General features: G+C 34.7%; 1 protein-coding gene across 1 annotated transcript in view; it reads right to left on the bottom strand.

Annotated features, from left to right (window-relative positions):
• LOC148275948 (uncharacterized) overlaps positions 1-13754 on the bottom strand; it is a gene marked incomplete at its 5' end in the record, with an annotated part of 28963 nt that extends 15209 nt beyond the window's left edge. Inside the window, 6 exons of the mRNA XM_088234979.1 lie at positions 165-323; positions 1204-1383; positions 5689-5866; positions 7854-8029; positions 12220-12412; positions 13618-13754. Coding sequence (XP_088091105.1) covers positions 165-323; positions 1204-1383; positions 5689-5866; positions 7854-8029; positions 12220-12412; positions 13618-13754 — 1023 coding nt within the window. The remainder of the gene's footprint in view (positions 1-164; positions 324-1203; positions 1384-5688; positions 5867-7853; positions 8030-12219; positions 12413-13617) is intronic.
• Between the last annotated feature and the right edge of the window lie 1855 nt (positions 13755-15609).

Here is a 15609-nt window from a genome sequence, read left to right as displayed (position 1 = left end):
GAGCGGCGACAGCGCCGCGTTGTAACTAGGCAGAGAGTCAGAATCGGGCGAGAAAGAAGAGAGAGTGGAAGAGTTGGAGAGGTGGAGCGAGACAGCCGAGTTGCTGCAGAGGACGGGGGTCAAGGGGAGGTTTACGATGTGGAGACGCTTGGAGGGGGGGTTACCTATGGGGGCCAGGTGGGGGGGCTGCGCAGGGGGCAGATTAGGGGCGCTCTTGCTGAAATGCGGATGGTGGCATACGGGCCGCAGAGCAGTGAGATGGCTGCGCTCACGTTGGTGCAGTGTAGACGGGCCCCATGTCTTGCCCTTTACTCCGTCTGGTACTGAAAAATTCATATATAACATCAAATTTAATTTCTAGCGTCCCTGGTTACACATATGTGGACTTCTGGTTTTCAATCCCGTAAATGACTTTTTTTACACTGGTAATACTTTTAAACAACTACTTTCTAGCGTAATTTTTTACAGCAAAAAAAAGAAATCTTTCGGCAAATTTTAATGGTTATTATTTCTGTTAAAAATCCTCAGAAAATAATTCATAAAGCAATTTTTGACTGTGAAACGAAAGAATTTTTTAAATGGGAATATTTTTCAATTACAAAATTAATCCTCTAATAACCTTCTCTAATAAATCGACAAAAAAAACTTATAAATAAGCATAATAAGTAAATACCGAAGGTAGAATGAGGAAGTTCAGTCCTACGGGAATTTTTTTTTTCTTACGTGCGGTAAAAATTAGAGCATTAAATTGTACAGAAAAGATTCTTGAAAATGTATGAAAAAAAATTAATAAAAAAAAAAACAAACTATGAACGATGTACTAGTTCCTATGAATCAACCAATAATAAGAGAGTTGTGGAAGATTTCCGATTTATGGTAAGTCAACAGACCAATCGGCAGAACGAGAAGGAGCAGAAGAGAACTCGAGACGTCACACGCAGAGTAATTTAAGAAATAAAAAATCTATTAACTACATAGTACTCGTATATTAACAAATATGTTTTTTTTTCAAAAATAATGAACTTCCTCATTAGAAAGTATTACATTATATGTACAATGTGTGTCATGTAATGAGATTTTGAATAAAAATGCTTACATTTTGCTCTTAAACATTTGTTCTTAAACAATTTCATAAAATGGAAAAGAGGGTTCTAATTAATGACAATGTGAGTTCAAAGAGTAAAATAATAAAAGGTGACCAACACGCTATAGCCCTGAGGATGCTGGGAGAACCGGGAGGTGTCCTGAGAGCAACACTCTTCATGAGAGCTCCCTTTCCCTGCAGCTGCTGTACGGTGATGGTGTGACGGAAGTCGGATGGGAGGGAGATGGCGGAACCGGGTTCCTTCTTCAATAACCGCAATCGACTGCGACTGAATTTCCCTGAAAAATTATCAAGTTATTAATTCAGAAAAAAAATCACATTTGCTTTAAATTAAAACTTTATAAAAATACGTAATTAGGATATTAACCTCTAAGCGAGTATACTACTTCCAAGAAACACCTGAAACATTACTACATATCCTTAGAATCCTAAACTCCCTTCATACACACGTTTGTCTAATAATAATGTGAAAAATAAATAAAATTGAGCGGGAATTTCATACTCATTATAAAACAAAATAATACAGACTAAAATGGATACAAAGTCGTTGGAACAATAGGCTTCTTTCCCCCCTCCGGCAACTACACGTGGACCAGACCATCTTCTTTAATTTAGCAAACAACATGTGTTTGCACTTGTGCGATACTGCGACAGTGACTAGTGACTACCGAACATCTACGAAAGCTATCCTTCGGATATTTTTATCTGTTATATTATCCATAGTGTTGAAGTGCTTTATCTGTTTTTTATTGTTTACTTTTTAGCACAAACACTTTACAAATTTACTATTATGCTCAATGTTTATTTTTGTAAATTTATTGATAATTTTAAGTTGCCAGAATTTCACTTGTCCATGCATTTTGTAGCTGCAAGACGATTAGTAATCTAGCTTCAATAGGTAAATGTTATCAAATATCAAAATTTAGTAAATGAGGTCTAGAATTCCAACAGTCCATGCGCTCAGTAGCTGCAAGACTTGTTATCTAACTTCTATTTTTATAAATTTATTTTTTATATAATTTTTTTAAATATCACTAAATCTCTAAACTTTATTGTCAAATAAAAAATGTGAATAGGGGCTAGATTTCTTATTGTCTATGCGCTCTGTAGCTGCAAGACGTGCTGTAATCTAGCTCCTGTATATCATAATTGGAGACGAGGAACAAGAATCCCAACCGTCCATGCGCTCTGTAGCCGCAAGACGTGGTGGGCTTATTTATTTATTGTACAGCGCCCTTGAGGTGATTTTCACAAAAACGCGCTATATAAATTATCCAAATATAAATAAATAAATAAATATCATTGTTTCTTTACAATTTTATAAATATTATCTTTCTTTTCTGGTTTCTTTTCCTTTTTCCTCATCCTTTACTATGAATAGCGTAATGTACATTTTTAAATTGTGTGCTAACAGCTGTTATTTTTCATAAATTATGTTTTTTCATGTATGTATCTTTTGATGTATATTTTGTTTTTTAGTACAAATTTTTGACCAACTCTTATATGGGCCAGTCTGTTTATTGGTTGGCTGGAAGATATTGCTTCTAGCAATAAGTCCACCCAAGGACTTATCCTTCGTACTTGAAGTCTTAAAAAAATAATAAAGCTGTACCGTGTATGTTTCAAATAATTTACACATAAAGCAGTATGGACGTACATTGTAAGGTGTTGCTAGTCAAAATTGTTCATTTGATTTATTCATAAAAAGGAGATGGCAATGCCACCCTGGATGATTTGTGAAAATATTTTGAAAAAAAATGTAGATGGGATAAATTTTTAACAAAACTACTCTCTTAAAGGTTAATATTCTTCAGGCGTTCAGTGGATGTTGTGTCTGTACCAAAAGCTTTTTTTTGTTTTTTTAAATTTTTTTTATTTACAATTGTTTTGTTTACATTTGTTACATTTTTCATTACATAATATGTATACTGCTTTATTTATAATAACAAAAAATACCACGTAGGCATGGCCTGTGCGTGGGTATACTAAATCTAGAATACATTATGAAATCTATGGTGTAGATGCATATACCAGATGTATGCATAAGTCTTTTCCGGTTTCACTAAGAGTTACATCAGTTTGTTCATCTGACATTAACCTACAAACACACACAAGTTGAGTCCGCTAAACAATAGCTAGTCTGTGTTGTATCGTTCAGCGATCATGTTGACGTTTGTGCCTGAAAAGAACATGCGACACGCATCGCTTTTCTTATTTAATCAAAAGAAAAAGGTGGTGGAAAGTCATCGTTTGCTGGTAGAAACCTATAGTGAACACGCTCCATCGATCAGAACATGTGAGACATGGTTTCGACAATTTGAACGTTGTAATTTCAACGTGAAAGACAGTGCGCGCCCCGGAAGACCACAAAAGTGTGAAGACGGACAAATTCATGCGTTACTGGATGATAACTAAACTCAAACTCAAACTCAACAGCAATTGGCAGAACCACAATCAGCAGACGTTTACGAGCAATGGGGAAGATCAATAATTTCGGTAAATGGGTCCCACAGGATTTGAATGGAAAATCACAAAGTCACTTGTGAAATGCTGCATGCAAAAATTGTGAAACGCCACAAAAGAAAATCATTTCTGTACCGAATCGTGACAGGTGAAGAACAATGGATTTATTTTGAAAACCCGAAGCGGAGAAAATCGTGGCTGTCACCTGGCGAAGCCGGTCCTTTAACACCAAGGTTAAATCACTTCGGCAAGAAGACTATGCTTTGTGTCTGGTGGGACCAGAGCGGTATGGTGTATTATGAACTCTTGAAGCCCGGCGAAACCGTTAATGTACAATGTTATCGCCAATAAATGATTCATTTAAATCACGCATTAATCAAAAGATGACCGGAATGGGCCAAAAGACATGGCAAAGTGATTTTGTTTCACGACAATGTGCTGTCTCACACAGCAAAACCAGTGAGACACCTTAAAATCGTTTGGCTGGGACATCCTTCCGCACCCGCCGTACTCCCCCGACCTGGCGCCATCTGACTATCACCTCTTCGCATCAATGGGGCGCGCGCTTACAGAGCAGCACTTCAGCAATTTCGAGGAAGTTGGAAAATGGCTCGATTAATGGTTTGCCACAAAAGACAAATAGTTTTTCTGGCGTGATATTCATAACTAATCTGAAAGATGGGGGAAGTGTGTAAAAGTCGATGGCCAAAATGTTGAATAAACAAAAAATTAATTTACCTTTAAAATTACGTGTTATCTTTCCTACAAAAACCGGCAAAAACTTATGCATACACCTGGTATAAACACATAAAAAAGTATATAAAAAAAAATTAATAAAAAACAGATATAGAGCAAAAATTATTAAACTAAAGTTAGATAATTAAATTAGGAAAAAAATACAAAAGCAATAAAGAGTTTATCTGGAAAAGAAATGACATTTATATTTTTGACCCAGTTTATACATGAATTATTAGAAGAAGAGAGGCGATTTGAACATTATTAAGATTATTAAACACTGTATATGTATCAGTTTACCTTCAAGAACATTTAAGTAGAAAAAAAGGTAAGGTAGAAACCGAAAAACCTTTTAAATCAATGTTCTTTTTTGCATCACAACAGTATAGGAGGCCCAATTACAGTGGTGAATTACAGCACAGAACACCAAGGCTTGAGAAAAATCTCTTTTAATGTTTGTGTTCTCACAGGGAATCGAACCCGGAATCTTCCGCGCGCGAGTCAAGTATCTTAGTCATTACACCACGACGACGTTTTTAAAATTATATTGATTGTGGATTTTAAGAGTAATGAATAAAATAAGAGTCATACAAAATTGAATCAATAACAAATGTAAGCAAACATCGATACTAATTATTATTATTCATTATAGGCAGGCAGGCAGGCAGCCTTTGTTGGTGCGTCTATATCTCGTGTACTGATCTGTGTTCTTCTTCCTTCAAAAAAGCATCCAAACGGTTTATGAACTAGTTGACCAAAATGGAATGGACAACTAGGCTTGGCAATTTATTCCAGTCTGAAACCACCCAGCTGAAAAGGAAGTGTTGCTGGGATTGAGGTGGAATTGGGGACGATAGAGCTTCCAGTTATGACCCCGTAAAATTGTGTTGGGATTTAATGGGCAGTCATTGTAATCATTTAGTATCTTAGAAGTTGCCATCAAGTCCCCTCTTTTCTGTCGTTTTTCAAATGATGTAAGTCCTAGTGCTTTTAATATACCGTGGTAGGGCATCCTTTTGAGTAATTTGGGGATTTTCGAAGCACATCTTTGGACTCCAGCAGATCTATGTCTTTAGTGAAGTAAGGACTCCATACTTGATATCCATACTCCAGTAAAGGTCTTACATAGGTCTTGTATATTTTAAGAAATATTTATGCTTTGTATCAAGTTAGAACCCAATCATGAAGGGTCTTAACCCCTTTCTATATAAGTATTTAAGTTGTTTGCGTCGTAACAGGTTAAGACCCGAATTACAGTGGTAGATCATTGCATAGGATTCTCGAAATTAAGAAAAATCACATAAAATGATTATAAACCAACTTCTTACCTATGTATTAAGCCACGGAGGCTACGAAAACGATACAAAGTAAAATAAATCCCCTACCTTTTCTTTTGTTGGGTTGAGGCGGGTTACTCTGAGCGAGCATTATCACATGCAGTTCTCTCTCTACTAACTCCATCTCTCTCTCATCTAGTTGCCTCTCTCTCTGTTGTAAGGACTCTTCGTGTAACCTTTGTTCAAGTTGAGCTCTACTAAGTTCTTCTTCTCGACACCTCAATTCCTGGAAAAGAGCATCCATTATTATTATGATTTTATTTTATGGAATAATGCTTTTACAAAAATATTATAAAATATGCAATACATTCTCAATCTAAGTACTATGTGGTAGCCTGATGGAGAAAGATTAAAAAAATCATAGTAATAAAAAAAAAAGGTTTTGTGCAGAAAATAAGACATGTATTTATTACTTGTTGCTATGAATAAATGTTTTGAAATATATTTAAAGGGGAAAATAACAAAAGTAAGGGTAAGTTAATTTGGGGCTGGAAAAAAATAGTGCTATGGTTTGCCAAGCGATTTTCTAGTGCAGCGAAATTTAAATACATTAATTTTATAATTACAAACCTCCTCAAATGATTTACAGGCCTGGTTGCGTGTAAAGCAGAATAAGCCTTAAATTACAGAACACAAACCTAGATTATTTCGTTGAATAATCGCAGATGTAACGTAAGTTTTTTTCAATTAAAAATACTATTAAGTGTTAATAAGATGGGTATGTTTTTTTTTAAATTTAAAAATGAGCATCAAAAGTAAAACAAAACAGTAAAGGTTCAAAAGAAAATTTTCTGCTCTACAAGATGTTAAGTTAATTTTTACATTACATTTATTACTTTATTTGATTACAAGCCTTCAAAATTAAATGTCCAGTAGATGAAAGTGAGTATTTCGAAAAACTCTGTTTACAGGGGAATCAAGGGAATCAGAAGAAAACAAATACATTATTGAATAATTTGTTGTAATTTGTCCTCTTGTTGTCATCGTTTGGAAAAAAACGGAGACAGCTTATGTTAACACTCATACTTATGATAGAAGTTTGGTAATGAAACTTTCATGGCGGTTTTCGAGAAAAGCGTTCATATTTAATATCCACCCCGATAATTCTTCCAACCAACTAAAAAGTGACAGGTGTAAGTTGGTCAAGGTTTGTACTTTCAGATTTAAAAACCGTTCAGAGGTAAATATAGTAAAATGATGAAAAATATTTCAGAAAATAAAACACTTAATAATTCCTCTATTCGAGAATTACAATAAGCAGCAAATTATTATTTTTTTGTAATTTTTTATAATCCTAAGGTTAAAAGCACAATGGGAGATTTATTGATAATGCACAGTTCAGGACAATACTGTCTCGTCCCAGCTTCGGACCTATTTTCCTAGTATGGACGGAAATTTGAAGGACAGGACAAGGGACCGAGACATTGTCCTAGAGATAGACAGGCAGGCTCCGCAGGACAACGGCTTACCATCGCAGGCGGTCGCATTGTCCATGTGTGTGTCCCCCAACAATTTCAATACATCTAGGTATAAAATAAATAAGATTCCCATTTTCAAATAGTGAGTTATTTACAACTCGTTGAAAATGGCCCTCAAAATGAAATATTTGAGTAAATCATAAGAACGCAAATATTTCTTCTTTCTTTAAAAAAAAAAATATTTTTCGCAAACTCGCTCGCATTGTCATGTGTCCATTTTCAGAAAGTTCCGCGTTTGAACTATGGTCACATTGTTGTATTGTCCCACAATCTTGTCTTGCGCAGTCGAGGCTGTTCACAGAGCTGGGAGAGGACATATCTTATCTATCGTATTATCCTCTTGTGAATTCTGCTTTCAGGTAATGTACTTAACTCAAATTTCCCACATAAAAAGTAAAGTGAAGCACTGACAACAATCACTTTATTTCTTCCTTAAATTTGTCGATTCGAGGCCCTACCGCGCCCGTGCCACGCCCCAAACGCTTCACAACCATGGCCAACCACTAAGAATACTTAGCGTAATATTTTAATGAAAATTTATTGCAACAGCTTGCTTATGACTTGTCCCTGGCTGGTTTAGGTGGCCACTTTACACAATGTGTAACATTCACCATTCCGCGTATATTTAAACATCCACATTGCTCTCTGTTACAATAAATTTAGATCTTAATCCCTAGGGAGTGAAATCCAGCCTGTCTACAAACATTTAGACATTGATTTGATAATTTTAAATACCTTTTCCTTTCTTCTTAGGTCCCGAAGTACTTCTTCTATTTCGATTCTCCAATCATCTTGCATTGTGTGGAATGATTCGTGCGGTCCCATCGTAAATTCAGAATTCCTGATATGTTCCAAGTCATCCAGGATCTCTACAAAGGACGGCCTATCGTGGGGGTTGGACTGCCAGCATGCTGAAATACAGAAAATAACCAATTAAAAGATGATAATGAAATATCGACACATCCTACGTACCAACTGTGTAACTGAAAAAAGTAAATTTTACAGGAGAGTGTTTTAAAGATTAAAAAAAAAAAAACTCTTGATATTTCGCTGTTCTTACGTAGTAAAGCTGTGAAATTTGGCATAGCGCTTTAAATTGAGTTATTTAATAAGATAAAAAATAAATGTACTTTTTGAGATCACTAGTTTGTTTTATCACACATACACATTTATATTTTGCTACGTAACCTGTCATCAATACTGTAAGTCGCTGATACAGGCTTATTCAATGGGATTCATTGAAATGTTTCACGAGTATCTGCCTAGTTACATCGTTTTACTCTGTACTTCATTTGATATCTTCCCCTAAAATGTTTTTAAATTCTGTAATGTCCTGCCGGTAAAACAACTTTGTGACTACAAATTGATTGTAGATCACTTTGTTAATCCGGAATATAAAAAAAGAGTTTCCCACACTCACAACACTAGATTAAAAACTAAGGGCTCCCTGTTTGTTCCCCGAATTAGAAATTACTTCGGAGAGCGAACATTAAATTGCGTTGTTCCAAGATTGTTCAAAGATCTCCCACAAACCATCATTAACATGAAAAATCTTCAAATGAAAAAAAAGAACTGAAGAAATATCTTCTAGATACTTTATAGTGCTTGTTTATAAATAAATTTGTAAAATAGAAATAAAATAAATGTAATATAAACCTGTCATAAAAAAAATATGTGTTCCACCGAAAAGTCTTTAGACTTAGTGGGTAACCAATTCTTATATGTATTTTTTAATTATAAAATAAACGCTGCTCTGCAGCACAGAAACTGAAAAAAATGTTCAATTACACAGCTTTTACAAAAAAATCGTAATTAAATACGATCTTATATTTGTTTATGTATCGCTGTTACATTAATATAAGATAATTTTGATTATTTTGATAAGTATACCTATGTTTTTTAATTTTTTGAGGGAGCCTGTGCGCTGTCCTCGCTGTCCGAGGTAAAAGAACGGGTTGTGATCCTGTGGCTAGAGTCTCGAACTCCCGGACTTAAGGTCCGTGGTTCGAATCCCACTCTACCCCAACTTGATTCCCATTTTCTAATAGTGAGTTATTTACAACTCGTTGAAAATGGCCCTCAAAATGAAATATTTGGGTAAATCATAAGAACGCAAATATTTCTTTTCCTTTAAAAAAAAAAAAAAAACTGAGCGATGGGCAGATCTTCGTCGCCCGCGCCGCATTACCCCCGCATAATAGTATGTAGCTGGCACGTACTTAATTATTCCTCGGATTTTGTTTTAGATATATGCAGTTAAACATTTATACGTTTACAAAAAACATGTTCCAACGATGTTTTAAATTATTTTAATATTCAATATTAAAGTTTCAAAGGTGTATATTTAAAAAATGCAACAGTCGTATAACCGTGGATGAGGCAGTTACACAGTTGTACGTAGGATGTGTCGACATACTGACATAAAAAATAGGGATGTCATTTCCTTACTTGCTGCATCTTAGATTTAACAAATATTGCAATGCCATCAATAATAATTTTTTTTAAAGTTATAGCAAACATTAGTGCGAGAGCTATACATTTATTTACAATTTTTTTGTTTACATTTTTTATTACAAAATGTATCACTTTATTTATATAAATAAAAAAAATCCCACGTAGGCATGTCCTGTGCGTGAGTATACTACATCGAGAATACATTAAAAATCGGGTTGTGGTCCCGTGGCTAGTGTCGTGGACTCATGGATCAAAGATCCAAGGATCACACCCCACTCTACCACAACTTGATTTCCATTTTCTAATAGTGAGTTATTTACAACTCAACAATGTTTGAGTACGTCCAAATACTTGCAGACTGGCTGGATTTCCTCCCTAGGGGGTTGTTCATATTTAAATTTATTACAACAGGGAAAACATATTGAGAAGGGAATATGGAAGTCTAGGCGTTTACAGGGTTTATGACCTGTGAATTAACTACCTGGTAAAAGAAGAAGTATTACAATTGGAAGGCGTTGCCTAGTAGGTGATTTGGTTCAGCTGGATGAATCTCACCCTCATAATGAAGGTTTTAGCTCCTTTCATTCACAAAAGTCAACAGATGGAAGAGTTGAGGAAATATGGATGTTTAGGGCAAACGGTGAATGTTACACAGTGTGTAAAGTGGCCACTTAAACCAGCCAATTACAGGCCACCAAAATTGAAATATTTAGGTTAATCATAAGAACGCAAAGATTTATTTTTTGAAAAAAAAAAAAAAAAACTATGAAATAGTTCAATATAATACATATTGCGTTAGTTCATATTACTGTACCATGGCTTCAACACTGCACTGGCTGTCAGCCTTAATATTTATGCACATTACAATACTAAAATATTACTAAAATCTATTGACTGTGGAACACTTCGTTGCCTTAATGCTTAAACCCCACGATTCTGTAAAACCATGTCATCTAAAGGAACGAGTTTTAAATACCTACGGTGATATTCTGAACCACTCTCGCGGCCATAGAGAATACTTTTATCTTGCGTATTTTGTATGTAAATACGCGAGAGGGTTTGGAATATCAACCCTGAGAGTAAAAGTAGATATATTATGGAAAATATCACCTTTCAAAAAGAGCTGGGAGTGCAGCTAGGAATAGCAGGCGCCACATTCAACAGTATGAAGGCTGTGTGGAGATCAGACATTTACTCAGTGAAAACCAAATGCCACCTACATAACGCTTGCATAAATTCTATTCTCCTCTACGGACGCAACTCGTGGCACACTAGGGCCCGCAATAGCAAAATACTGAGTTTTGAGGATAGATGTCTCCGAAGAATCTTGGGTGTGCGGTGGTTTGATTTTGAAAGGAATGAAGAAATGAGAGAACGAACCAACATAGAAAACTCAGGTGACAATTGTCATCAAGCGAAGGCGATACGGTTGGCTGGGCCATATACCGCGGATGCCTCCTGAGAGCCTTAACAAGGCTTGCCTACTTTACAAGGTATCTGTTGTTCGTCGTCCTGGACGTCAGCCGCTGACTGTTCGTTAGCAGTTCATGTCAAAACTACAGGACGCGAACCTGACTCGGGAAGAACCTGATTCATCTTTTTTATGTATGATATACTGAAATTTTCGAATTTTCGGAGCTATTTTCTGTTGGTGAATAACAAAAAAAAATATTTTAGAAAACGGAAAACAAGGTTAGTGGGGGGGGGGCTTAGCGAAATTATCATAGGTAAAATAATTGAGTAAACTCTTAAAAGACAGATAAAAAAAACTCTTTGGAAACAGTGCTGTAATGTCATGTTACATTAAATAAAAGATGACAAGTTTTTAAATACAGTAACTTAAAAAAAATTAATTCAACATGCATATAATATTAATTTATTTATTTATTTACGGACTTGTTCAGTCCACTCAACAATGGAAAACACATTTCCTTCTAATATATACAGGTACAATTGAAATAAAATACAACTTAAGAAGATTAAAGCTAGTACAAAATATTAAATAATAATTACTACCTCAAGACGAGATCTGTTACATCTTAGTGATTGTTTAGATCTATAAAGACTTACACCGATAAAGTCTAGATCTTGTCTCGAGTTTACAATGCAACACAATCGGGACATTGGTGCATGCAAGCCATAGTTTGTGCTGTGCCGACCAAGGAAAAGCACATTATTATTTCGCAATCGGTGGATCGGAACATTGAATGCCACTTGTTCCAGTAACAATAGTTCATTAATTAGACATTTAGTAAATTAAACATAAATATGGAGTCAATGTTATTTCTACGTTTTTGTAGACTTGAGATTTTTGACATTGACTCCATTTCTCCGTAAGTGTAGTCTCCCCGCTCGAGGCCAATCATTCATGCTACTTTTCTTAACAGACGATGTTGCACTGATTTGATATGATTTATCTGGCATACATAGAAGGGAGATACTGTTTAATAAACCATTTTCCGTAATTTGTAAAAATAATCATATAATTTAAAACTTTTATAGCAAAATAAGACAACATTAATTTTTAAAACAAGATACAATATTATTAAGTCTTCTACATAGATTGTGACATCACACACAAGGGTTAAAATGAATTTTGGAGATTTTCATAAACTATTGTAAAAAAAATATTTTGATGGGGTAGTACCTTCCATGAGGTCCCTCCACTCTTTGGGACAAGTGCTGGGGATGGGCAGAGTCAGCTTGTTGACCGCCACTCCGTAGGCCACGGCGAGGGCGTCTATGCCCTTGTAAGGCGTCTCGCCTGTGAGCAGTTCCCACAACAGCACGCCATACGACCACACGTCGCTCGCTCGCGAGAATGTCGACTTCTTGATAACCTGGAAGGCAAAAGTAAAAAATTAAAAGATATGAAAGCAAATATGCTAAATAATACTTCTAATATTTTTATTTTCGTTCTCATAGTAGCCACAATTTAAGCCATTTCAGATAATGGTTTTAATAAATTATCACTTTATTTAATTTGACCAACAAGCGCTTTTGCCTAAATAGGCATTTTCAGAACTGGTAATTTTTTTTACAACATTTTCAACTTTTATACTATTTCTTACAAGGTTGGGAGAGCGAATATTTTATCAAGGGACAGACAACATAAATAAAATAACAATTAATTCACAAAACAATTCATTTTTGGGAAAGTTGTTTACCATTATTTTCACCCTACTACCACTACCATTACGCCATTTCCCCGAGATATATTGCTAGCTTCTTCCACATTCATACATCTTGTCATACATGCTCTTCGGTTCTCTCTGCTTGTGACATGACCAGACTTAAGATTTTTGTTTGTCTGATCATGCCACGTCTTCCTTGGTCGTCCTCGTCCTACGTTACCGTTCACTCTCGCTATACCATTCTTTCATCATCCATTCATTCTACACGACCCAATTATCTCAGTGCCCTTTCTAAATCCTATTTTTTTAATTTAATAAACGCCCAGAGGGCTCTTACAATAAACAGTTAAAATTACATAAAGCATTATAGAAAATAGCATAAAATAAAATCATAGCTATTACATTAAACATGTAATTAATTCTAAGAAAAGAAAAAGGAAATAAAGTGAAGATGTGAAACACATTAAAAAGAGGAGAGTTTGGGATGTCAGAAGCAAGCTTAGAAATCTCCATTGAAGGAGAGTTACTGAGATATTTGCGAAAAACTTTGAAAAAAGAATTGTTAGATTTGTAATTATGCTTCACTAACTCAATGGAGAATGCTAAGTTTACGGTGTCAAGTAGTATAATTGAAATCTGTTTTTGCAAACGGTTTTGATTACGCTATTATGAAAGTAGGTAGGTTTTTATGTTTAGTTTATTTTTGAATTAATAACTAATTTTTAGTTTTTGGTGGAGATTTCTAAATTTGCTGCTAATACTCTCAATCATCAATTATACCTGTCTCAGATTTGCACTCTCACCTGATTTCATAATTCGTAAACCTGTCACACATTGATTTCCCACGCCGGGATATGTATAAAAGAATAATGCACGAAATTAATATTTTTAAAAATTAATATAATAATCACCTCAGGTGGCATCCATGCGTATGTTCCCGCAGCTGACATGGGGGTAGTTTTGTAAACTTCCCTAGCGAGACCAAAATCAGTAATTTTCAAAGTCTTGTCTTCGAGATCATCGTTTTCTATACCCTCACTCAGGAGAACTGGAAAGAAAGGAAAAAAGAGAATGAAATATTGCAAAAAATAATGTCAACAGATAATAATATAAACTAATAATATAAAATATATAAACTCTTTGTGTGATTTGAGTAATGGTGGAAAAACTATAGCGTTTGCTGATGACACGGTTGTTTTGTTTGAGGCTAGTGACTGGAACTCTGTGTTTCAAAAAGCAAATTGTGGTATGGAAGTGTCAAAAACTGGCTGGATGACAATCTGCTAACGCTGAATGTGGATAAAACAAAATATCTTACATTTAGTATAAGAGATGGGTCACCACCTGAAGCCAGTTTGAAACGAGTTGATAATATAAAATATCTAGGCATTGTAATTGACAGAAATTTGCGATGGGAGACACAGGTTCAGTCCCTGGTATCTAGATTAAGAAAACTGTGTCATGTCTTCTCACTCGGAAACATCCTGGACGTTAGCACTCTTAAAAATGTCTACTTTGCGCTTTTTCAATCGGTGGCTGTTTATGGCATAATTGGCTGGGGAGGTTGCTCGACAGTTGTCATGAACCCCCTAATCAAGACGCAAAAACTTATTCTTAGAGTTATGTTTCGGTGCCCTCCGACCTACCCATCTGAACCATTATTTCAATTGTAAAAAGTTCTTGATATTCGTCAAATCTATATCAAAAATGTATTGACAATTTTCTGGTCAGGCGACTACGGAAGGAGGTCCCAACTGCCAACAGAATGCCCGTACGAGGTTTTCGCGTAACCTAAACTTCTTAATACCGAGAACGCGTATGATGTTTGCTTGGAGACACTTTTCATATATAGCTCCAAGAGTGTTCAACGTCTTGGATGAACACATTAAGTTCTCCAAAACAACGTCTTTATTTAAGATGAAGATCCATAATTGGATTGTATCGAGGGGTAGAGACCACTGTATGAGATTGCTTCGGGAATAAATGCATAACATCGCTGCTGTTTTCATTATTATCCATATACGTATATCGTATATGTGTATGTCATCACTGTCATACGTATTATTATATGACTTTTGATTCCATTTTCGACATGTATTATAAATTTTTATTATTTTAATTTTTCTATTATTATTTTGTATACTGTTTTGATTACCTGTATATTGTTTTAATATGTAAATAAACATTTTAGATTTATATATCGAAGAGTCCCGACTTAACACCGAATTTTCTAACAAGTTGGGAAATAAAAAACATATAATTGTGTCTATGTAAAATTGTGTATTTTGTGCATTAAATAAAAAAAAAATATTTTAAAGGAAAATAATATTACAAGAAACTAAATTTTTTACAATAGGATTATTTAAATAGGTACCCATATAAAAGGATTTTTTATTTCTCAGAAAATTTTTCATTCCGTGAATCCAAAGAAATTAATCTCGATTCCAAGTAATTTGTAAGTATTATTTTTGAAATGGAGGATAATTTGTAAGAACAATACAAGGATAAAAATAGAATTGTAAAATAGGATTACCAATTCTGAGAAATTATAACTCTGTCAAAGAAGTGTGACATTGAGAATTTAAACACTACTACAAAAATGGATGGATCCTTTTTGTCAGTGATTTTTATAAATTAAAAAAATACATTTAAGTACTTGGGCAAAATATTTTTTAAAAATCATCTGTAATTGTAGAATATAAAGTTAAGTTAATTAATTTTTCTTTCTACTGAAGATAGAAGAAACAACCTGACTATTTTAGTCCCAATTTCAATGTATCACCTAGCTTAGAATACTATTTTCCTTTTAAAAATTGATTTATTTATAAAAATATTTTTAGTATGCGCATCGGATAGTTGTCACCTAAAAATAAGATCTACATCTTCGATTCAGATGTCCAAAA

Source organism: Micrasema longulum, unplaced genomic scaffold, assembly GCF_059751315.1.
Source record: "Micrasema longulum isolate JH-2025_06_02 unplaced genomic scaffold, ASM5975131v1 h1tg001312l, whole genome shotgun sequence".
Lineage (NCBI taxonomy): Eukaryota > Metazoa > Arthropoda > Insecta > Trichoptera > Brachycentridae > Micrasema > Micrasema longulum.
The sequence above is the reverse complement of the archived record's forward strand: the minus strand, read 5'-3'. Positions and strand labels throughout refer to the sequence as shown.